A 26,260-nucleotide genomic window follows, 5' to 3' on the forward strand; every position below is an offset into this window, starting at 1 on the left:
GAAACTCGGACCAGGACTTGGACTACGACTCAGTCTACAAGTCGGTCTACGAGTAGGACTAGAGCATGGGCTACGAAGAAGGCTGGGACTCGAACTCTGAGAGAGACTGTGACTACAACTAGAACTAGGGCACGGACGGAACACAGGTGGAGGAGGTCTAGGAGGCCGTAGTGGCTTAACAGGTGTAAACACCGGTGGTGGAGGTCTAGGAGGCTTAGTAGTAATACTGGCCCTCCCCTCGAGACCCGGATTCCAGACGGGGTCCCGTTGGATAGAGGCTGACCGTAAGGGCGGGCGGTGGGAGGTTTGGAGGAGGGCAGACTCCACCCCATTAGTCTGTATGAGGAGAGGATTGTTCTGAGCAGCAAGAAATTTCTCCTCCAGCTCCAGTTCAATCAAAACTCTCCTGTACCACTCGTCCATCCAGGCAGGACTATATTTTTCTAGGTCAGTTTCAAAATCAGGTGACGTAGGGGTAGGACGTGAAATAGGCTGAGATGTGGGCGGGGCCAAAGTAATGGGAGGCTGATCTTGACAATTAACAATATACTGAGGGTGACTAGAATCAATATAAATGTCCTGATACTGTGTGAAAGTATTATTACTGTCCAAGTCTTTGGAAAATGGCTGAGATATATCGTCCACAATAAAAAAATCTTCTGAAAAAATGTCATCAACAGAGGCCGGTGTTGCGACACCGGTGGGCGTTCCCCAAATGACGTCATCGCTTGTGTCAGAAAAAGTGTCATGGCAGCTTAAGGAATGATTTGAAAAAAAACAAGCAGGATTACCGGTAATGACGGGTGAATCCTGGACGGGGTGAAACTTGCTGTGTCCATGGGGAGGAATAAGTGGTGCTGGAACATTACTGCCGCGCGGGGGACCTCTCCACTGGACCCCCCGCTTCTTCGGGGCAGCGCGAACGGCTTCGGAGGAGACTTCAGGCCCACAGTCGAGTCTTTCCTGCTCCCAAGCCACGAGCTCCAACCACAACCCTAAGTCGAAGGGTTCCTCCCGTGGTTTCGACGCGGAAAAACAACTTGATGCTCGGATCCTACTGTGATGACTCTTCTTCGGCATTGTAATGCCGGTGTGGTTTTCCCGTGGATGCGTCGAAGCAGAACACAGCATAGGTAAGATAAAGGGTATTTAATAACAAAAGTCTATGAACAAAAATACTGGTGTAAAGAGAAAAAGTAAACAAAAGACGCTAGCGTGAAAGCTAGGATAAAACAAGGAAAACTAGAACTTGGTACGAGGACACAAAAAAGTAAACAAAACATTTAGCATGAAAGCTAGACAATAAAGTGGCTTGGCGTGAGAGCTAGCGAGAAAATACATACGAATGATGAGAGTCGTCACTGATGCGCGTGGGCAAATTAGGATCCGAGAATGAGTAAACAGAAAAGGTGAGCTTAAATAGGAGGGTGAAAATTAGTAGCAGGTGTGCGGGGCGAGACTAACAGGTGGACTGATGTGTAACCATAGTGATGGACAAAAACAGGAAATAAACGGGTCAGACTGAAAATGAAAAAACAAACACGTGAAGATCTGAGCAGCAGATCGCAACACATAGAGGTTTTTGTTTCATGTCTTTAAGACATTGTTAACGGAAGTTACAAGCATTCTGTTTTTTTTTTTTCTTCGTGTCGGGCGCTAGCACACAATTTTAATTTTTGGGGTTTGGTTGCTTAATATGTTGGGAAGGTTTGCCAACCCAATGTATGTTTCAAATTTGGTGAATTTGGAAGCATGTTAAAGGGGTCAAATTACAGCGCGTAGGTGCGGAATAAAAAAGAAAGAATAATAAAACGCACGAAGAACAATAGGGTCCTTTGGCCCATTTCAAGAGGACTCCTTTTGATCCTTTTGCAAGTTATCCATCAATTTGTACATACAGAAATCAAATAACCAAACACATAGAAAATTGTGAGATGATATAATAAGGCGATTATAATTTTGTATTCTTACATTCACTGTTACAAGCTCTGTGACCCTCGATAAAAACAAGTTGACCCCCCTGATTTAGAGAGTGGCATGCAGTTTTAGTCCTGCGTGAATAGGACGAACTAGTCCTGTAGAGGGCGAACTTTGCCGCTCGTGGAATGTACTCTGTCATCACAGAATCAGCTTGAAAGGTTGATTTTAGGGAGTGGCAGGCAGTTTTAGTCCTGCATGCCTGGTGGATAAATGCCCCTCTCTTCAAGTTACCTGGGCTCCAACTTCCCTATAAGCCCCAACAAGAGATACGGACAGGTATTGAAACTTGTTGGATTGGTAGTAGGTCTACCGAGCTCAATGCTGGTCTCCTCAGATTCGGTGAATAGGCAAAACCACAGTCAGGTGCTGACAGTAGTTTACAAAATAAAAGTGCCTCAAATATGAAAACATCCACTATTTTCGTAATTTCCTTGTTAATAGCACCAATGTTACTCGAGTTACTGGACCATGACAAAGATATTGGTCAAAGACCTTGACCCCAACTTTCAAATTGGAGGTGTAGACCATTTGAAAAGCCCTTTAATAGATCAGGTGTTCATCCAACAGAAAATTGAAAACATCTTCCATGAATTGGTTAACGTGGACCCTAATAAGTTCTATCACACTTATTCGGGTGTTACCATTTAGTGGTCAATTGTACGGAATATGTACTGTACTGTGTAATCTACCAATAAAAGTTTCAATCAATCAATCTGACGGCATATTGGGTTGAGATAAAAAACTTTACACAGAGTACTGTCCTCAACCTTTAGGTCCAAATTTGTCATGATCCGTGTTTCGGATCATGTTTTGTTTAGTTATGTTCTGTTAGTTTTAGACTCCCTTAGTTCCTGTTTTGTGCACTTTGAGTGTTTTTTTTGGTTACCATGGGTGCTAATTGGTTTCACCTGCCTTTGATTAGTGCTCGGCATGTTCACCTGCTGTTGAGCACTAATCAGAGAGCTATTTATTCACGTTGCTCGCCACAGTCAATGTGGGTTCATTGTTTGCGGTATGCAACCATCACGTTGGTGTAGTCCTGTTCTAAGTTGTTGCCTTAGCTTCCCGTGCGATCGGCATCTTTTTCTTGTTTGGTTTTGTCTTTTTGGTACGTGTATGATTTATGATTGATAAATCATCTCCTACCTTACGCTGTCGTCCGGAGCTGTCCGTTCTGCGTTCCCGGAAAATAAACCTCGACCTGACTCCTCACATGTGACAAAAAGACGGAAACAAACAAAAGAAAAACGTGCCGATCGCACGGGAAGCTAAGGCAATCAAGAACAGGACTCAATCAATCAATTAATCAATCAATCAATGTTTATTTATATAGCCCCAAATCACAAATGTCTCAAAGGACTGCACAAATCATTACGACTACAACATCCTCAGAAGAACCCACAAAAGGGCAAGGAAATCTCACACCCAGTGGGCAGGGAGAATTCACATCCAGTGGGACGCCAGTGACAATGCTGACTATGAGAAACCTTGGAGAGGACCTCAGATGTGGGCAACCCCCCCCTCTAGGGGTGGGTTGCCCACCAATGTTGACAGTTGCATCCCTCAAACAATGAAACCACACCGACTGTGGCGAGCAACGTGAATAAATAGCTCTCTGATTAGTGCTCAACAGCAAATGTACATGCCGAGCACTAATCATAGGCAGGTGAAACCAATTAGCACCCATGGTAACCAAAACAATACTTGCCAACCTTGAGACCTCCAATTTCGGGAGGTGGGGGGCGTAATCCGGGTGGGGCGGAGGGTGTGGTTGGGGGCGTGGTTAAGAGGGGAGGAGTATATTCACCAAGTCAATAAATATATATATATATATTTATATATATATATATATATATATATATAAAAGAAATAGCTGGATAGGCGCCAGCGCCCCCCGCGACCCCAAAAGGGAATAAGCGGTAAAAAATGTGTGTATATATATATATATATATATATATATATATATATATATATATATATATATATATATATATATATAGTGTTCATTTATTTACACATTTACACACATAATACTCATCTACTCATTGTTGAGTTAAGGGTTGAATTGTCCGTCCTTGTTTTTCTAACCATATGCATGTCCAGTAGATGGCAGTGTTGTCCTGTTTAAGAGTGTCACAACATTGCTGTTTGGCAGACGAACTGCTTTACGGTAGACGAAAATGGATTGCTGTTGTTGTGTGTTGTTTTACCGCGCTGGGAGGACGTTAATGAAACTGCCTAAAAATAAACCCACATAAAAAAACAAGAACTCGCCCTCGATCATTCTACAGTTTTAACGTCATTGGGCAGACATGCTCTTTGTACACGTTATTCAGGTCCGCATGGAGCTGGAGGGGGCGTGGCCTGCACCTCCCCCTGAATTTCGGGAGATTTTCGGGAGAAAATTTGACCCGGGAGGTTTTCGGGAGAGGCGCTGAATTTCGGGAGTTTCCCGGAAAATCCGGGAGGGTTGGCAAGTATGGTATAGGGTAATGAATCGTCCAAACAAATCCATGTGATTTGATTCGATTCCTGGGGGTAATGATTCAGAATCGATTCTCGGTTCAAAATGATTCTCGATTCAAAATCAACACTTTTAAACCACATTGGCTTCCACTTCTATAATTAACTACTACATTCCTTCATAAAATAAACAGCTCTGATTTTCTAAATCTAAAGAAAACCCATCCATCCATTTACTACCGCTTATTCTTTTTGGAGTGGAGGGGGTGCTGCATTTCGGTTTTGTTTAATACAATTCTACACAATTATGTAATAAAGTCAAATACAAATAAAACATTAAGAAAAGAAAAGAAAATCATATTTGTGAGTGGCTATTTTTATCTGCATTACGCGACTTGCATTGCCTCACACGATAAACAGAACATATACTTTTATTTGATTTCATTAGTTTTTTTGTTTCCATGACGAGGGTTACAAGCACGGTGCTGATGCTGACACGGGGGCCAGCCTGGGAGCTGTTATATATATCCTATATATATATATATATATATATATATATATATATATATATATGTATATGTATAATAATAAACAATACTGACTAAAACTATAGAATGGTATGTGTGACACAACCCAAGAGTGTGTGTGTGTGTGCGTGTGTGTGTGTGTGTGTGCGTGTGTGTGTGTGTGTGTGTGTGTGTGTGTGTGTGTGTGTGTGTGTGTGTGTGGCTATGAGTACAGTTAGCTGAAGTGTGTGTTACCAAATGTTGAGTAGAGCGAGAGGAGGGCAGTCTGTGAGCAGGCAAGCAGTCGAGGGCAGGAGAGAAGTGAAAAGATGTGTGTCCAGGCGAGGGTCGAGGATCGAGGAAGGCAGTCCAAATCCACAGGGGAACGACAGGGGATCACAACGGGTAACTGTTGGAGGACAACAGGGACATCAGACACGGAGGGAAAACACAGAGAGAAACAGAACATAAGGCTTGTCGGTTTACGATACACAAAAGGTAATCAAGTTCCCGGAAGGATCCTTGGGTCCACTGGTCCTTATACAGCTCGCCCTCATCAATCCCAGGTGTGCAGATTACCGATCGCCCACAGCTTTGCCGGCATGTGGGCGTGACGCGGCCAGCGTAAGCAGGGGTGTGTCTCGGCGCGCTGCCCGCTTTTCCCTGGCAGACCCTGCTGCCAGGGAAAAGCGGGTTCGAGCCCGCGCCGTGACAGTTCAGTCCAGAATAATTGTAAGATTGTACATTCATGGTTAATTGACTCTTTTTCAATACCACAAAAAAAAAGAGTATTCTAAATTAACACCCTTGATGAAGTTAGAAGAGATTTACAAGGTAACATTTGTGACATGGTTGTAACTTTATTTGGGATAACAAATGTGTTATGTTTAGTCCCATTTTTTTCCAAAATGAATATGAGGTAAGACGTTTCTCTGGGACACAACCCTTTTTTGGTGGACAAGTTCTATCAGAATGAAATGTGTTCCCTGCGTGTCATTTACTAACTAATACGTTTATTTTTAGCAATCATTTCGCTTGGAGAAACTTACTCCATCTGTTCATCCCATAGAGAAGTCTTTAAGAGCTGAAGAAGCTGCACTTATCAATCTTCTATAATCAATAGGATTTGTGTCAATAATATATTTTTCAAGAAATATTATGTTTGAATGAAAGTCCATATAAAAAGAGGATATATTAGTTTTCCTTTTGAATGATCTTGTAGTCAGACAATATGTTCAGTATATTAAATGAATGATATTGGTTAGACTTCAGCACAACCCCCCCCCCCGCGACCTTGAAAGGGACAAGAGGTAGAAAATGGATGTTTCGACTGTCATTTGCAGTCTTCTTCAGAAGGGTCATCTGACCACTGTGACCTGTCGCCTATTAGCTCCTCCCCCATTGACCACCAAGTGGCAGTGGAGTAGTCTGCCTGGTTGGCCAGGCCTACTGTTCAAGAACACATGACAGCAGTCAGGTTTCCCTTCTGAAGAAGACTGCAGATGACAGTCGAAACAGGTCAGGTAAAGATTCCTTCTAATATACTGAAAAGATTGTCGGACTACAAGAACATTTGAAAAGTATATGTGAAATATATTGAATATTCCAAACATATTTGTGTGGAGAGAAGTTGTTTGGAAGCCAACTTTCATAAATCCAGAGGTTGTTTATTCCGTCCTTGTTGAAATGGTCGTGCAGCTGTGTGGTGACTCCGAAATAAGAATGAAACAATCCGATCACATTAAAACAGCCAAGACCAGGGGTCTCAGACATCTACCAATCACGGTGGTATATGCCTCTGAGGGCCAAACATTGACGTCACTTGCGTGATACAAGAGAAACGTTTTGCCACTTTTCCACTAGACCCGCATGTGCTCTTCCTCCCTCGCTCGCCTGCTTGCTCTCTCTCTTAAGCTCTGTCTGTCACTGTGTGTGTCTCTCTCTCTCTTGCTCCCTCCCGAGAGGTTACCGGTAGCTTCCGAAGCACTCCGCCGAAGGACCGAACGACGATACAAAACTGCGGCGCACTGGACCCCAGCGCTGATATTCCGACAGAGAGTCGCTGGGCGAATCACCCCGCCCCCCTCCCGTTGGCTCCAGACAGAGACGATTTTTGTAATCTGAGTCCAAAATGGTACTTTCAACGTTCTGGGTTGCCTACTCCTGCATTAGTGGAAAAGCGGCAAAAGAGTGAAAGCGTTAGAAACGTTGCCATGGAGACGTGCCAGGCCGCAGTCACACAGCGACACCTGTCCGTCAGTAATAACAGTCCCCGATAACCTGGACAAATTCAAACAGGTATTTGTTTTTTTTATTGTTTAATTTGCATTGCCTCACACGATGAACCCTACATATATTTCTATAAGACCCTGGATAACACTCCGGGAGCCGACGCTTATTTGCGCTCGATATCCAGGTACTTTCCAGGAAAAGTAAGAAAGGCAATATTTCTTTGTTGAGCACAGGGCCCCCCTGACGTGTCTTATTTGCACAGAGAAGTATTCAAACATTTTTTAAGGAATCTTTTCTTGCGGCCAAGCCTCACCCAGACTCTGCATCCAGTGGCCCCCGGGTAAATTGAGTTTGAGACCCCTGGCTAAGACAATAAGTCATATGGGAAAATGCATTTTTAGACAATATGATTTGCCTGAGCAGCCAGGAAGGAGACACCAACAACTGGACTGAAAAGACTAAGAGGAGAAGACTTTAGACCAGGACTTGACGAGTTCGTCAACATAAATAAACAGTGTCAAAGGTAGAGACTCCATACGTTCCGGGTAAGCTAGTAACATTTTCTTGATGTTAACAAACGTTGGTTTTGACGGCACCCCGAAAGGGACAAAAGGTAGTGGTACTCCTGGCCCGTATTGTGCCGCTCGAGGTGAAATTCTTGGACTGGCGCAAGAATGTTTTCATTAATCCAGGTGTAGTTTCCCTTCAGATATCCTTCTTGAAAATGGCCTTGCAAACGTATTTTTCCGTTGGATGGGTTAATAATGGTGTGTAGTTGTTGTCAATAAAAGATTTCCCTTTGTTCAACCATTGACATTTCTATTGACAATGTTAATTTTGAACATATATTTAAGTCGACAGGCCGTATGAACAACGCCAACTTCGTCATAAACGAGCGTGTTAGAATAATTATGTATATATTATCATCATAACTTTATGCTCAAAGGCCGTTACTATAAAGTATTGTCAATTGGTGCTGAAGTGGTATTTCTGTATTTGTGCAGAGCTAGCAATACAAGAGATTGCTACCCTCTTTTTTTAATCAGTGTTTTGTCCAGACTCGGCCTGCTGACTGCCAAGGCCGAACATTGGTTTCTAGGACCAGACAAAGCAGAGACTGGGTGATAGCACCAAGTGTCAACATATTTGCATTTTTGTATAATCATATATTGTCTAACTGGAGTTTTCGAGTCTACCCCTCTTCCCTCAGCGACAGTGATGTAAAAGGGACTTTCGCAATAAATAGGCTTGATTTTTTTAGAACGTAGTTTGGATCTGTAACTAAAATACAGCCCAAAATACGCGTCTCCTCATAATCTAAATAGAACTCTGTCTCTGCATGATTCCTTGCTTCTTGTCTGATTAATAGATGTCATCAGTGTTTGAACCTTTTCATTGATTGATTGATTGATTGATTGAACTGACATCTTCTTGGTCCTTCGAACTGGATTTGAACCAGCGACCTAAGGACCAAGAAGATGTCAGAGACCCGCTAATTTCGATTATACTCGATTATCACATCAAAAACTGATAATTTTGGTCACAACATAATAAGAAATATTAATACCGTGACATCCCTGATATATACACACATATATACCCCGTTTCCATATGAGTTGGTAAATTGTGTTAAGATGTAAATATAAACCGAATACAATGATTAGCAAATCATTTTCAACCCATATTCAGCTACAAAGACAACATATTTGATGTTCAAACAGATTAACTTTTTTATTGTTTTGCAAATAATCATTAACTTTAGAATTTGATGCCAGCAACACGTGACAAAGAAGTTGGGAAAGGTGGCAATAAATACTGATAAAGTTGAGGAATGTTCATCAAACACTTATATGGAACATCCCACAGGTGTGCAGGCTATTTGGGAACAGGTGGGTGCCATGATTGGGTATAAAAACAGCTTCCCAAAAAGTGCTCAGTCTTTCACAAGAAAGGATGGGGCGAGGTACACCCCTTTGTCCACAACTGCGTGAGCAAATAGTCAAACAGTTTAAGAGCAACGTTTCTCAAAGTGCAATTGCAAGAAATTTAGGGATTTCAACATCCACGGTCCATAATATCATCAAAAAGTTCAGAGAATCTGGAGAAATCACTCCACGTAAGCGGCATGGCCGGTAAACAACATTAAACGATCGTGACCTTCGATCCCTCAGACGGCAATGTATCAAAAACCGACATCAATCTCCAAAGGATATCACCAAATGGGCTCAGGAACATCTATCTGCAAGTTAAAGCTCTTCTATGCAAAGCGAAAGCCATTTATCAACAACATCCAGAAACGCCGCCGGCTTCTCTGGGCCCGAGATCACCTAAAATGGACTGATGCAAAGTGGAAAAGTGTTCTGTGGTTCGACGAGTCCACATTTCAAATTGTTTTTGGAAATATTCGACATCGTGTCATACGGACCAAAGGGGAAGCGAACCATCCAAACTGTTATCGATGCAAAATACAAAAGCCAACATCTGTGATGGTATGGGGGTGCATTAGTGCCCAAGGCATGGGTAACTTACACATCTGTGAAGGCACCATTAATGCTGAAAGGTACATACAGGTTTTGGAACAACATATGCTGCCATCTAAGCTCCGTCTTTTTCATGGATGCCCCTGCTTATTTCAGCAAGACCACAATGCCAAGCCACATTCAGCACGTGTTACAACAGCGTGGCTTCGTAAAAAAAAGAGTGCGGGTACTTTCCTGGTCCGCCTGCAGTCCAGACCTGACTCCCATGGAAAATGTGTGCCGCATTATGAAGCGTAAAATACGACAGCGGAGACCCCGGACTGTTGAACGACTGAAGCTCTACATAAAACAAGAATGGGAAAGAATTCCACTTTTTAAAGCTTCAAAAATTAGTTTCCTCAGTTCCCAAACGTTTATTGAGTGTTGTTAAAAGAAAAGGAGATGTAACACAGTGGTGAACATGCCCTTTCCCAACTACTTTGGCATGTGTTGCAGCCATGAAATTGTAAGTTAATTATTATTTGCAAAAAAAAAATAAAGTTAATGAGTTTGAACATCAAATATCTTGTCTTTGTAGCATATTCAACTCAATATGGGTTGAAAAGGATTTGCAAATCATTGTATTCTGTTTATATTTACATCTAACACAATTTCCCAACTCATATGGAAACGGGGTTTGTATATATATTGTATTTATATGTATATATGATTGTGTATATATGTATGTGTATATATATATATATATATATATATATATGTCTCCCTCGTATAGTTCCGTGTCTTTGCCTGAAATAAATCAAAAAAGGAAAGAAGCAAAAGAAAGAAATGTGAAGCAAATTGCTCCTCTTCTTCATACGTGACCACTCCCACTCAGCCCACCCACTCTGGTCATGGACAGCTGGGGCCATTAAGAGGATGGAGTGGGACCACGCATGGTAAAGCAAGTGGGGATAAGTTCAAGATGTGCCGTCCATCTTAACCTTTGCTTGCTGGTCAGGCCATGCTAATCCCTTTAGAGTGAAAGGAGCCTCTCAAAGATGCAGAGATCTAAAAGCCAGTGGAGAAAATATCTTGTCTTCTCCTCACTCTTTGACACCTTTGCCAACATTTCATCATCATGTGTCCTCCATGAAGCTGGAGACTAACATGGCAGAGACCCTCCTTGTAAAAAGGAGCCCATTCAATGACTGCTCAGCTGGCAGCTTAACTCTCCTGACCTGGTCAGACTTGGAGGCAATCACCCACTTGTATCCACTCAGGAGGCTTAAACCTAACTGACACTATGATCCATTGACCATGATATTTACATCCTTTAGAGCAGGGGTCACCAACTTTTTTGAAACCAAGAGCTACTTCTTGGGTACTGATTAATGCGAAGGGCTACCAGTTTGATACACACTTGAATACATTGGCAAAAATAGCCAATTTGCTCTATTTACCTTTAATAAATAAATATATATATATATAAAAAAAAGGGTATTTCTGTCTGTCATTCCGTCGTACATTTTTTTTCCTTTTACGGAAGGTTATTTGTAGAGAATAAATGATGAAAAAAACTAAATTGGACGGTTTAAAAGAGGAAAAAACATGAAAAAAATTAAAATTACATTTTGAAACATAGTTTATCTTCAATTTCGACTCTTTAAAAGTCAAAATTCGACCCAAAAAAAAGGAAAGAAAAACTAGCTAATTTAGAATCTTTGGGAAAAAATTAAATAATTTATGGAACATCATTAGTGATTTTTCCTGATTAAGATTAATTTTAGAATTTTGATGACATGTTTTAAATAGGTTAAAATCCAATCTGCACTTTGTTAGAATATATAACAAATTGGACCAAGCTATATTTCTAACAAAGACAAATCATTATTTCTTCTAGATTTTACAGAACAAAAATTTTAAAAGAAATTCAAAAGACTTTGAAATAAGATTTAAATTTGATTCTACAGATTTTTTTAGATTTGCCAGAATATTTTTTTTCAATTTTGATCATAATACGTTTGAAGAAATATTTCACAAATATTCTTTGTCGTAAAAACAGAAGCTAAAATGAAGACTTAAATTAAAATGCATTTATTATTCTTTACAATAAAAAAAATAAATTGACTTGAACATTGATTTTAATTGTCAGGAAAGAAGAGGAAGGAATTTAAAAGGTATATGTGTAAAAATCCTAAAATAATTTTTAAGGTTGTATTTTTTCCCTAAAATTGTCTTACCGAAAGTTATAAGAAGCAAAGTAAAAAAATAAATGAATTTATTTAAACAAGTGAAGACCAAGTCAAATTCTATTTGAGTTTCGTCTCTCTTAGATTTAAAAATGTCGAGCAAAGCGAGACCAGCTTGCTAGTAAATAAATACAATTTAAAAAATAGAGGCAGCTCACTGGTAAGTGCTGCTATTTGAGTTATTTTTAGAACAGGCCAGCGGGCGACTCATCTGGTCCTTACGGGCGACCTGGTGCCCACGGGCACCGTGTTGGTGACCCTTGCTTTAGATGTATTACGTAGATACGTAGACCTTTATTTTTGTTGTAGACTGAAAACATTTGGGTTTGACATCAAAAGATTAATAAGGGACAAGAGATTAACATTTCAGCTTTTTAGGGACCGATGTGCCTTTGGGACAGAGGACCCTATTGATTTTCTAAGGTTTTATTATTATTCTTTATTATTATTATTATTTGGACCCCCTTGTCATGCTTCAAAACTCACCAAATTTGACACACAAATTTGGAGAAAATTGCGATCTAATAAAAAAACCTAAACCCCGAAACTCAAAATTCCACTCTAGCGCCCCCTGGGAAGAAAACAGACAAAACTGTCTCTAACTTTCAGTAGGAATGTCGTAGAAACATGAAACAAAAACCACTACGTAGGTCTCAGTTAGACCTACAGTGGGGCAAAAAAGTATTTAGTAAGCCCCCGATTGTGCAAGTTCTCCCACTTAAACTGATGACAGAGGTCTGTAATTTTCATCATAGGTACACTTCAACTGTGAGAGACAGAATGTGAAAAAAAATCCAGGAATTCACATTGTAGGAATTTTTAAGAATTTATTTTTAAATTATGGTGGAAAATAAGTATTTGGTCACTTCAAAGAAGGAAGATCTCTGGCTCTCACAGACCTGTAACTTCTTCTTTAAGAAGCTCTTCTGTCCTCCACTCGTTACCTGTATTAATGGAACCTGTTTGAACTCGTTATCTGTATATAAGACACCTGTTCACAGCCTCAAACAGTCAGACTCCAAACTCCACTATGGCCAAGACCAAAGAGCTGTCGAAGGACACCAGGAAAAGAATTGTAGACCTGCACCAGACTGGGAAGAGTGAATCTACAATAGGCAAACAGCTTGGTGTGAAAAAAATAAACTGTGGGAGCAATTGTCAGAAAATGGAAGACATACAAGACTACTGATAATCTCCCTCGATCTGGGGCTCCACGCAAGATCTCATCCCGTGGGGTCAAAATGATCATGAGAACGGTGAGTAAAAATCCCAGAACTACACGGGGGGACCTGGTGAATGACCTGCAGAGAGCTGGGACCAAAGTAACAAAGGTTACCATCAGTAACACACTACGCTGACAGGGAATCAAATCCTGCTGTGCTACGCTCCTTGTACAATCGGTGTCAGAGCTTAGTCCGTCTTGCTGGCAGTAAGTCGGATTTCCAGTGAGGGTTGGACTCCGCCAAGGCTGCCCTTTGTCACTGATTCTGTTCATAACTTATGTGGACATAAATTTCTAGGCGCAATTAAGGCATTAAGGGGATCCGGTTTGGTGGCTGCAGGATTAGGTCTCTGCTTTTTGCAGATGACGTGGTCCTGATGGCTTCATCTGGCCAGGATCTTCAGCTCTCACTGGATCACTGGAGTGTGAACCGACTGGGATGAGAATCAGCACCTCCAAGTCCGAGTCCATAGTTCTCGCCCGGAAAAGGGTCGAATGCCATCTCCGGGTTGGGGAGGAGACCCTGCTCCAAATGGAGGAGTTCAAGTACCTAGGAGTCTTGTTCACGAGTCGGGAAAAAGTGGATGGTGAGATCGACAGGTGGATCGGTGCGACGTCGTCAGTAATATGGACACTGTATCGATCCATTGTGGTGAAGAAGGAGCTGAGCCGGAAGGCAAAGCTCTCAATTTACCGGTCGTTCTACGTTCCCATCCTCACCTATGGTCATGACCTTTGGGTTATGACCGAAAGGACAAAATCACGGGTACTAGCGGTCAAAATTAGTTTCCTCCGCCTTAGCGATGGGGGAGCTCAACCCTTAAATTAAAGCCGCTATATCTAGCTGGAACTTCTCCACCTCGCGCACTAGCTCAGGCTCCTTCCCCCCCAGCGAGGTGACATTCGTATATATATATATATATATATATATATATATATATATATATACTTATTTGGGGTGTGGGAAAAAATGTATTCGAATACAAATCGCGATTCTCACGTTGTGCGATTCAGAATCGATTCTCATTTAAAAAAAAATCGATTAAAAAAAAAAAAAAATATATATATATATTTTTTAAATATATATATATTTATTTTATCAATCCAACAAACCACTAAACAGCAATACCATAAAAATGCAATCCATTTTCAAAACCAAACCTGACCCAGCAACAGTCAGAACTGCAATAAACAGAGCAATTGAGAGGAGACACAAACACGACACAAAACAAACCAAAAGTAGTGAAACAAAAATGAATATTATCAACAACAGTATCAATATTAGTTATAATTTCAGCATAGCAGTGATTAAAAATCCCTCATTGACATTATCATTAGACATTTATATAAATAATAAAAAAGAACAATAGTGTCACAGTGGCTTACACCTGCATCGCATCTCATAAGCTTGACAACACACTGTGTCCAATGTTTTCACAAAGATAAAATAAGTCTTATTTTTGGTTCGTTTAATAGTTAAAACAAATTTACATTATTGCAATCAGTTGATAAAACATTGTCCTTTACAATTATAAAAGCTTTTTAAATCTACTACTCTGCTAGCTTGTCAGCAGACTGGGGTAGATCCTGCTGAAATCCTATGAATTGAATGAATACAGAATCCTTTTGAATCGGAAAAATATCGTTTTTGAATCGATAATCGCCTTGAATCGAAAAAAATCGCTATATAATCCAATCGCAACCCCAAGAATCGATATTGAATCGAATCGTGAGACACCCAAAGATTTGCAGCCCTAATATATATATATATATATATATATATATATATATATATATATATATGTATATGTATATATATATATATATATATATATATATATATATATATATATATATATATATATATATATATATATATATATATATGTGTGTGTATGTATATCCATCCATCCATTTTCTACCGCTTGTCCCTTTTGGGGACGCGGGGGGCCGCTGGCACCTATCTCAGCTGCAATCGGGCGAGAGGCGGGGTACACCCTGGACAAGTCGCCACCTCATTACAGGGCCAACACAGATAGACAACATTCACACTCACATAAACACACTATACATACATATATATATATATATATATATATATATATATATATATATATATATATATATATATATATATATATGTATGTATACATTTTAAGTGGGAGAACTTGCACAATCAGTGGCTGACTAAATACTTTTTGCCCCACTGTACATGCACCTGGGGATAGGTTGATTGGCAACATTAAATTTGCCCTAGTGTGTGAATGTGAGTGTGAATGTTGTCCGTCTATTGTCCATGGTGTACACGGCCTTCGACACGATTGTAGCTGAAATAGGCACCAGCGCCCCCCGTGACCCCAAAGGGAATAAGCAGTATATACATATATATATATATACATATATATATCTGTATATATATATATATATATATATATATATATATATATATATATATACAGATATATATATTTATATGTATACATACATAAACACACACATATATATATATATACATATATATATGTTTGTGCGTATGTATGTATACATATATATATATATATATATATATATATACATATATATATATATATATATATATATATATATCAATTTTCTACTGCTTATTCCCTTTGGGGTCCCGGGGGGCGCTGGTGCCTATTTCAGCTACAATCGTGCGGAAGGCGGTGTACACCCTGGACAAGTCGCCACCTCATCGCAGGGCCAACACAGATAGACAGACAACATTCACACTCACATTCACACACTAGGGCCAATTTAGTGTTGCCAATCAACCTATCCCCAGGTGCATTTACAGTGGGGCAAAAGTATTTAGTCAGCCAGCGATTGTGCAAGTTCTCCCACTTAAAATGATGACAGAGGTCTGTAATTTTCATCATAGGTACACTTCAACTGTGAGAGACAGAATGTGAATCCAGGAATTCACATTGTAGGAATTTTAAAGAATTTATTTGTAAATTATGGTGGAAAATAAGTATTTGGTCACTTCAAACAAGGAAGATCTCTGGCTCTCACAGACCTGTAACTTCTTCTTTAAGAAGCTCTTCTGTCCTCCACTCGTTACCTGTATTAATGGAATCTGTTTGAACTCGTTATCTGTATAAAAGACACCTGTCCACATCCTCAAACAGTCAGACTCCAAACTCCACTATGGCCAAGACCAAAGAGCTGTCGAAGGACACCAGGAAAATAATTTTAGACCTGCACCAGACTGGGATGAGTAAATCTACAATAGGCAAGCAGCTTGGTGTGAAAAAATCAACTATGGGAGCAATTTTCAGAAAATGTAAGACATACAAGACTACTGATAATCTCTCTCGATCTGGGGCTCCACACAAGATCTCATCCCGTGGGGTCAAAGTGAGCAAAAATCCCAGAACCACACGGGGGGACCTGGTGAATGACCTGCAGAGAGCTGAGACCAAAGTAGTGAAGTGAAGTGAATTATATTTATATAGCGCTTTTCTCTGGTGACTCAAAGAGCTTCACATAGTGAAACCCAATATCTAAGTTACATTTAAACCAGTGTGGGTGGCACTGGGAGCAGGTGGGTAAAGTGTCTTGCCCAAGGACACAGCGGCAGTGACTAGGATGGCGGAAGCGGGAATCGAACCTGCAACCCTCAAGTTGCTGTCACGGCCACTCTACCAACCGAGCTATGCCGCCCAAACAAAGGTTACCATCAATAACACACTACGCCGACAGGGAATCAAATCCTGCAGTGCCAGACGTGTCCCCCTGCTTAAGCCAGTGCATGTCCAGGCCCGTCTGAAGTTTGCCAGAGAGCTCATGGATGATACAGCAGAGGATTAGGAGATTGTCATGTGGTCAGATGAAACCAGAATAGAACTTTTTGGTATAAACTCAACTCGTCGTGTTTGGAGGAAGAAGAATACTGAGTTGCATCCCAAGAACACCATACCTACTGTGAAGCATGGGGGTGGAAACATCATGCTTTGGGGCTGTTTTTCTGCTAAGGGGACAGGACGATTGATCCATGTTAAGGAAAGAATGAATGGGGCCATGTATCGTGAGATTTTGAGCCAAAACCTCCTTCCATCAGTGAGAGCTTTGAATGGTTGACAAACATTTTCCACCATAATTTACAAATAAGCTCTTTAAAATTCCTACGATGTGAATTTTTTTTCACATTCTGTCTCTCACAGTTGAAGTGTACCTATGATGAAAATTACAGACCTCTGTCATCATTTTAAGTGGGAGAACTTGCACAATCGGTGGCTGACTAAATACTTTTTTGCCCCACTGTAATTGGCCCCCAGACACATTTCTTTCTCTCAATGTGGCCCCTGAGTCAATATAATTACCCAGGCCTGGTATAATCCTGCTTTGGGTCATTTTTTAAACTAATCATGGGAATGATGCTACTCTTCTTGATAAGCACAGTCAAGGTTTCTTCATGCAAGACAACTTAACCCCGCACACCCCCTGACAGAGTCCTTGGCACACTTTTGAGATGTTTGCGCTCAATCACAACTTTTAATTAGGTTTTCAGCTGCTTTGGCTTTTCGATCGCCACTCATTTGGAGTTGCACGGTCGACAGTACACAGGAGCACTGCTAGTGACTGCTGGTTAACGAGAGCAAATATAGAGGGCCACAAAGCTTCTTAAGACAGAGCCCGCTTACGATTCCTTTTCCGTGCACTGCATCCTCGAATAGACCACACAAAGATACTTAAGCCAAAATCCCTGCCTGGTATTTAAATCTAAATGAGTAATTACTGGGTGTGTCAGTGTGTCTTAGGTTTGCAGGTGCTCATTTGTTGACTGGCTTTAGGGAGTCCTGCACCCTGACGTCTTCAGACACATTGCAAGAAGGGTTTTCCCAGGGAGCTGCTGAAGAACCCGGTCTCATAAGGAGGGGGACTGAGCACATACAGCTGCCAAGATGTGTGACATGGGTGGACTGGATAACCTGGTGGCCAACACGGCCTACCTCAAAGCCCAGGGCGGTGATGACAAGGAAATGAAAAAGCGCCGTCGCAGCTTGTCTCTACCCAAGCCGGAGCAATGCGAAGCTGTCCGAACCTCCTTGGACAAGGACTTTACATCCGTTTGTGAAAGGCAACCTATCGGCAAAAAGTTTTTTCGTCAATTCCTGGCAAGCAATGCCCAGTACAAGCTCGCCGCAGATTTCTTGGATGAGCTTTATGACTGGGATCTGGCGGAAGGTGCGGTAAAAGACAAGTCGCGTCAGAACATCATGAACAAGTTTTGCAAGGCGGACTCCAAGAACTTCTTGGCCTTTCTCACCGGGGAGGCCTCTGACAAATGCAAGTCTGCGACGGATGCCAACTTCAGTGAGGTGATGAAAGGCAAAGTCCAAGAAGGTGTGAGAGAATATCTGAAAAACAAACCCTTCACAGATTACCAGGCCAGTCCATTCTTTGATAAATTCCTCCAGTGGAAGGAGTATGAGAAGCAGCCCATCAGCGACAAGTACTTCTATGAGTTCAGAACCTTGGGAAAGGGTGGCTTTGGAGAGGTAAGAATACGCTCTTTAAGGTATAAAGTAACACCAAAATAGAATAATAATGAAATCATTAACAAGCTAAAGAAACGTAATTGTAAGTAACAATGATCATCACATCTAAAAATTTAAAAAACTTACTGAAAACGTTTGCACAGAAGTTGTGTTTTAGAAACCTAGTTTGCAAAAGTAACCCTTTTACAAATTTTAGTAACATACTTTCATGTTTTTTATCCAGATAAATGCTAGCATAAACCAAATAGTTCAAAATCAAGTTGGTTTTAACGCAGATATTAGGTTCTGTGTGAAATGAGGCTGCTTCCCTGTTTTATTGTCATGAGGTAAAAGATACGAGATCATGACTTCGCCCCCCAGTATTCATGATGCTCCAAATTTAAAACCAGATCCGACGCTCATAAATGACATTGGATCCAGAAATGAACCATTTTTCGGAACTGGTTCAGTAACAGGCTCAGTCAGGCTCTTGGCAGTACGCCCGAGCGTACATCCACGACTCACAGTCAAAGGGTTAACAGATACAAAGAAAGGTTTGTTCGAAAAGTAAAAGACAATAAAAACATCTAAAAAGCGGTGAACCCTGCTCATGTAAAGTTCACAGGGTTGACTCCTGGACTTCAAGCATTCTTGCCTTGAACCGCAAACCTATTCAAAACCAGAACGTCCGTTCTGAGACTATTTGTCACAGACATTGTTGTCTTCGCATCCAATCGGTATCTTCCAACCTTGTTTTTTTTTGCAGGTATGCGCCGTTCAGGTGAAAAACACAGGCCAGATGTACGCCTGCAAGAAATTGTGTAAAAAGCGTCTGAAGAAGAAGGGCGGAGAGAAGATGGCCCTTTTGGAGAAAAAAATCCTGGAGAAGGTCAACAGTCTGTTTCTGGTCAATTTGGCCTACGCTTATGACAGCAAGACCCACCTGTGCCTTGTCATGACCCTGATGAACGGCGGAGACCTTAAGTACCACATCTACAACATAGGCTACGACGGCAAAGGCGTGGACAAGGGCATCGAGATGAAGCGCATTGTTCACTACACGGCCCAAATCACCACGGGGATTCTGCACCTGCATGAGATGGATATCGTTTATCGGGACATGAAGCCTGAGAACGTGTTGCTGGACAGCCAAGGCCAGTGTCGACTTTCAGATTTGGGTCTGGCCATAGAGCTGGTCCCAGGCAAGACCGTCACCCAGATGGTGAGTAGATCCACACAATCGACTTTTTGTTTGCTCAACTGGCTTGCGCCCTGACACGAGTCCAGTCTTGAGACAGCAAAGGACTGGTTGCTAGGTGACACTGCATACCCCTTCCTGCCAGTGCTCAGGTATCAGCAGATAACGAAGGCTGTCATCACCAAAACTGACCCCGAGTTCTTGGACAGGCTCTTAGTCTTGGTGGGCTTTTCGCCTTAAATCCGGACAGGGATTACCGGAATACTTAAAGATCTGTTCTATGAGTGTCTGTCTGTTATGTAACACATGCGATCCTTTTGCAGTGAGATTATAGACAGGCATTTTGGGTGACCATTGTGCGTGGATGCTATCTTGGAGGTCCAGGACCTTTTTAAAGACAACTGATACTAACCACAAGCACTGGGTCGGTTTTCTTCTGCATATACTTACCACCAACTACCCCAAATAGGCTGTACTTTTAGTTTGTCATTAATGCTCAAAACAACTTTTCTACGGCCATGCCTTCTAACCAAACATATGAGAACCTTTCAAACCGAGGAATCTTTAGGTCTTACTTTCCGTAGCAAGGAGTAAGCCCTGCAGCTCTACGAAGGTCTCAGTAATCTCATTATCCAGTACTGTGATGCTCCTCAGCCAGCTAAAGTGACTGTACTAACCTCCTATGGCAAGGCTGGCTTTGGTCCCCTGATCCTCTTAGGGGGAATTACACAAGTCTGTCCCTGATTGTCAGAAAAAATAATAGTAGAAGTTTGCAAGCAACGTGACTTTGTACTGTGACTGGGTTGCTTCCCAGGTTGATCCTAAAACTATCTTTTGTGCTGCTTTATTACTTGCTTGCTTCTGTTGACTGTAAAGTTTTGCTTATCATAAGCAGACCTCACATCGGATGCACGGAAAAACCCATCCAGGATTTATTGTTAAAGTACCAATGATTGTCACAGACACACTAGGTGTGGCGAAATTATTCTCTGCATTTGACCAATCACCCTTGATCACCCCCAGTGGGCAGTAGCGGGGGCCGCACCCGGGATAATTTTTGGTGATTTAACCCCCAATTCCAACCCTTGATGTTGGGTGCCGAGCAGGGAGGTAAAGTTGTTGTTCAAGAAGAAGAAGAAGCTCTTTGTCGTTGCACAAGTACAACAAAATATAATTTTCGGTACAAACCTGTTCAAGATTAGAAAAAACGTACAGGGTAACAGAACGGGAACGCTGATATATATCATGTCGGACACATCGGGAAGTTAACCGATAAATGTATTGTGGTGTTACGTCTCACTGCTCACGGTTATGACGTCCAGAAAGGTGCAGTCTTTATGCAAGCAGGTAGAATTACTCTGTCAGGGTGTAGACACACATGACTCTTGACAGGTAGTAGGCTTAGCATTAAGATTAAGCTCCAGGTCCGAGACTGCGGGTCAGGTCATGCAGGTAGAGGGGAGGAGGGGAGCTGTTAGCGTTGGCACAGGTGTTAGCAGAAAGTAACTAAGCTAAAGGTGAAAGTTACAAAGACTTATTGAGATTTCCCAGGTCTATACCTCCTGGCTGCGAAGTCGTTCTTGTGACTGAGACTACCTTATTTATTACCCTACCTCCCTTCCTCAGGCCGGCACAGGGGCGTACATGGCTCCAGAGCTCTTGAACAAAACTCCGTACAGGACATCTGTGGACTGGTGGGCGCTGGGTTGCAGCATCTACGAGATGGTGGCCGGCTACACGCCTTTTAAAGGCCCCGACAGCAAAAAGGAGAAGGTGGAGAAGGAGGAGGTGCAGCGACGTATTATCAACGAGGAACCCAAGTGGGATCACAAGTGTTTTGATGCCAACACCAAGGACATCATCCAGCTTTTCCTCAAGAAGAAAATCGAGGAGCGTCTGGGGATGAAGTAAGACGTCGTTCTCTTCTTTATTCCAGTCTGGTGTGATGGATGTTTGGCAACCTTAATCCCAAATGTGTTTTCTTTAGGAATAACATGGAGGATCCCAGGTTGCACCCGTGGTTCAAGAGCATCAACTTCCCACGTCTAGAGGCCGGGCTGGTGGATCCCCCGTGGGTTCCCAAGCCCAACGTCGTCTATGCCAAAGACACGGGAGACATTGCCGAGTTCTCTGAAATCAAAGGCATCGAATTTGACGCCAAGGATGACAAATTCTTCAAGGAGTTTAGCACAGGTGCCGTGCCCATACCCTGGCAGCAGGAGATGATCGAAACAGGACTGTTCGACGAGCTCAACGATCCCAACCGGAAAGAAGGAGGCGGGGGCGATTTAGACGGCGAGGCCAAGTCCGGCACGTGTATATTGCTGTGAGAGGACTCGTCATGTAACTTTCTGTCAGTCACAACGCTCGAAAAGATGGTGGACACTTCAAGTATGATGCGGCATGCGATCTAAGGCCGAGCTCCCCTGGTCCTGGGGCGAAAGGATTAGGATCCAATGGTGTTTGTGCTGCACCGATTCTTTCGTTAATATCTTTAATTGTGTCAACTTTCATACATGTTGAGCAGGAATGTCAGCTCGGTGTTGTCATGTCATCAGAACTCTGTAGAGTTAGTTGAAGGCTTTTGTGCCACAATTACTAAACTGTAGTTAGTAATGCAGCTTAGATAGGCTCCAGCACCCCCCCGCGACTCCGGAAAGGACAAGCGGTAGAAAATGGACGGATGGATAGTTAGTGGAGGAAGTGTCACTTCTCTGGCTGATTTGACGATGCCATCATAAGGTTACACAACATGAAAAGTGCTTTTTCACTATTTGTGTGGCAGGTAGTTGTAGTCCAGTTTATACTACACCTCATGGTCTGACCTCAGCTTTATTATAATCCAACAAGTGTACATATTGTACATAAAGAATATGTGTGTAGAGAGTTTAAAACAGAAGGTTTAGTCGAAGAAGACCTAATGTTGGTGCTATGAGGCATATCAACAAATAGCTATGTACGGACTATTCATTCCTAAGGGTTGAGGTTTCTGAAGGGGTCCTGGAATGTTCCGTTTTCCCCGCCCACACCTTCCGAGCAGAATGGGACTAACCAAAACCAGATGCTGAGAAAACATCTGCACGTTTTGTTGTACAATGAGGATTTAGTAGTAGGTTGTACAAAAAGAATGAGCACTATTCAAAGTTAACGTTGTGGGAAATTGCTAGGATTTGCAGATCTGGACCATATTCAGTTAAAAAACAAAACAGAGAACTTTTTATATTTAAAGCTACGAAGGGGAGTAAAATTGTACACGTCCTATTTCTTTTTCTCTAGGGAGAGTTTTTACGGTTACTGTGAGAAAAGATGATTTAAAGGTGGCTTAAGATGCTACATAGAAGTAGCAGATGTACCGATGGAAAATTTCCTTGAATCCTTTGAATAAAGGGAAATGCATGTCTTTTAAAAACGCGTCTTTTCTGTCTTGTCAGTCGAGACCATGGTCCTGCAGAGAACTGCAGAGTAAAAAATGACCAGGTCGGTTGAAGGATCGCTGACTATACTATGTGGTAAGTTCAACTCTTAGCTGTTAAAGGGATAACAACTGTTATCCTTTCACATTCTTTGCTCGAATCAGACTCAAATCCCTTAAGGTTCTAAAGCATCCCGAGGTAAGCGCCGGAAGGTTGGTCGGTGCGGAAAGAAGCCGATGTCGGACCGTAAAGGGACTGAATAGGTACATCCGAGTATACTACGGTGCCATCGGAATGACCTTGTGAAATAGTTGGGTCTTTGCGAGCGCTTGATTGGCCGGACTCAAAGAAAGTAGGAGTGCCGGAAGGTTGGTCGGTGCGGAAAGAAGCCAATGTCGGACCGTAAAGGCACTGAATAGGTACATCCGGGACTCTCTTAAGATGCTACATAGACGTAACAGATGTACCGATGGAATTTGCTTGAATCCTTTGAATAAAAGGGAAATGCATGTCTTTTAAAAAAGCGTCTTTTCTGTCTGTCAGTCAGTCGAGACCACGGTCCTGCAGAGAACTGCAGAGTAAAACACGACCAGGTCGGTTGAAGGATCGCTGACTATACTATGTGGTAAGTTCAACTCTTAGCTGTTAAAGGGATAACAACTGTTATCCTTTCGCATTCTTTGCTCGAATCAGACTCAAATCCCTTAAGGTTCTAAAGCATCCCGAGGCAAGCGCCGGAAGGTTGGTCGGTGCGGAAAGAAGCCGATGTCGGACCGTAAAGGCACTGAATAGGTACATCCGAGTATACTACGGTGCCATCGGAATGACCTTGTGAAATAGTTGAGTCTTTGCGAGCGCTTGATTGGCCGGACTCAAAGAAAGTAGGAGTGCCGGAAGGTTGGTCGGTGCGGAAAGAAGCCAATGTCGGACCGTAAAGGCACTGAATAGGTACATCCGGGACTCTCTTAAGATGCTACATAGACGTAACAGATGTACCGATGGAATTTGCTTGAATCCTTTGAATAAAAGGGAAATGCATGTCTTTTAAAAAAGCGTCTTTTCTGTCTGTCAGTCAGTCGAGACCACGGTCCTGCAGAGAACTGCAGAGTAAAACACGACCAGGTCGGTTGAAGGATCGCTGACTATACTATGTGGTAAGTTCAACTCTTAGCTGTTAAAGGGATAACAACTGTTATCCTTTCGCATTCTTTGCTCGAATCAGACTCAAATCCCTTAAGGTTCTAAAGCATCCCGAGGCAAGCGCCGGAAGGTTGGTCGGTGCGGAAAGAAGCCGATGTCGGACCGTAAAGGCACTGAATAGGTACATCCGAGTATACTACGGTGCCATCGGAATGACCTTGTGAAATAGTTGAGTCTTTGCGAGCGCTTGATTGGCCGGACTCAAAGAAAGTAGGAGTGCCGGAAGGTTGGTCGGTGCGGAAAGAAGCCAATGTCGGACCGTAAAGGCACTGAATAGGTACATCCGGGACTCTCTTAAGATGCTACATAGACGTAACAGATGTACCGATGGAATTTGCTTGAATCCTTTGAATAAAAGGGAAATGCATGTCTTTTAAAAAAGCGTCTTTTCTGTCTGTCAGTCAGTCGAGACCACGGTCCTGCAGAGAACTGCAGAGTAAAACACGACCAGGTCGGTTGAAGGATCGCTGACTATACTATGTGGTAAGTTCAACTCTTAGCTGTTAAAGGGATAACAACTGTTATCCTTTCGCATTCTTTGCTCGAATCAGACTCAAATCCCTTAAGGTTCTAAAGCATCCCGAGGCAAGCGCCGGAAGGTTGGTCGGTGCGGAAAGAAGCCGATGTCGGACCGTAAAGGCACTGAATAGGTACATCCGAGTATACTACGGTGCCATCGGAATGACCTTGTGAAATAGTTGAGTCTTTGCGAGCGCTTGATTGGCCGGACTCAAAGAAAGTAGGAGTGCCGGAAGGTTGGTCGGTGCGGAAAGAAGCCAATGTCGGACCGTAAAGGCACTGAATAGGTACATCCGGGACTCTCTTAAGATGCTACATAGACGTAACAGATGTACCGATGGAATTTGCTTGAATCCTTTGAATAAAAGGTAAATGCATGTCTTTTAAAAAAGCGTCTTTTCTGTCTGTCAGTCAGTCGAGACCACGGTCCTGCAGAGAACTGCAGAGTAAAACACGACCAGGTCGGTTGAAGGATCGCTGACTATACTATGTGGTAAGTTCAACTCTTAGCTGTTAAAGGGATAACAACTGTTATCCTTTCACATTCTTTGCTCGAATCAGACTCAAATCCCTTAAGGTTCTAAAGCATCCCGAGGCAAGCGCCGGAAGGTTGGTCGGTGTGGAAAGAAGCCGATGTCGGACCGTAAAGGCACTGAATAGGTACATCCGGGTATACTACGGTGCCATCGGAATGACCTTGTGAAATAGTTGGGTCTTTGCGAGCGCTTCATTGGCCGGACTCAAAGAAAGTAGGAGCTTAGGAGACACTTAAACCCACAGAGATTATCCCTCGGAAGCACAAAACTGCATGAGCAACAGAGCGCTTGATGGATGGCTGTAACTGCGATTTCACAAGTACCACACGATTCTATGAATACATTGAAACCATTAAGATGTGATTTTAAGGTTCTACTACTTACGTATAAAATACTACACGGTCTAGCTCCAGCCTACCTTGCCGATTGTTTTGTACCATATGTCTCGGCAAGAAATCTGCGTTCAAAGAACTGCGGCTTATTAGTGATTCCCAGAGCCCCAAAAAAGTCTGCGGGCTATAGAACGTTTTCTATTCGGGCTCCAGTACTCTGGAATGCCCTCCCGGTAACAGTTAGAGATGCTACCTCAGTAGAAGCATTTAAGTCTCATCATAAAACTCATTTGTATACTCTAGCACAGGGGTCACCAACGCAGTGCCCGCGGGCACCAGGTCGCCCGTAAGGACCAGATGAGTAGCCCGCTGGCCTGTTCTAAAAATAGCTCAAATAGCAGCACTTACCAGTGAGCTGCCTCTATTTTTTAAATTGTATTTATTTACTAG

The 26,260-nt window shown here is 42.3% G+C and overlaps 1 protein-coding gene across 2 annotated transcripts; it reads left to right on the forward strand.

Moving 5' to 3' along the window:
* The first annotated feature begins 333 nt into the window (after positions 1-333).
* On the forward strand, positions 334-26,033 carry grk7a (G protein-coupled receptor kinase 7a). Of its 2 annotated transcripts, none has more exons than XM_061919892.1 (4): positions 334-1,133; positions 19,379-19,834; positions 21,437-21,717; positions 21,798-26,033. In XM_061919892.1, the coding sequence occupies exons 2-4, from the start codon at positions 19,412-19,414 to the stop codon at positions 22,138-22,140; spliced, it is 1,047 nt and encodes a 348-aa protein (XP_061775876.1). In that variant the 5' UTR covers positions 334-1,133; positions 19,379-19,411; the 3' UTR covers positions 22,141-26,033. The 2 variants fall into 2 exon arrangements, with proteins under 2 accessions (XP_061775876.1, XP_061775875.1); XM_061919891.1 differs by lacking the exon at positions 334-1,133 and adding an exon at positions 17,870-18,633 and having other exon boundaries at positions 21,798-25,991.
* Positions 26,034-26,260: the final 227 nt, after the last annotated feature.

This window comes from Nerophis ophidion, linkage group LG14 (assembly GCF_033978795.1).
Source record: "Nerophis ophidion isolate RoL-2023_Sa linkage group LG14, RoL_Noph_v1.0, whole genome shotgun sequence".
NCBI classification, from domain to species: domain Eukaryota; kingdom Metazoa; phylum Chordata; class Actinopteri; order Syngnathiformes; family Syngnathidae; genus Nerophis; species Nerophis ophidion.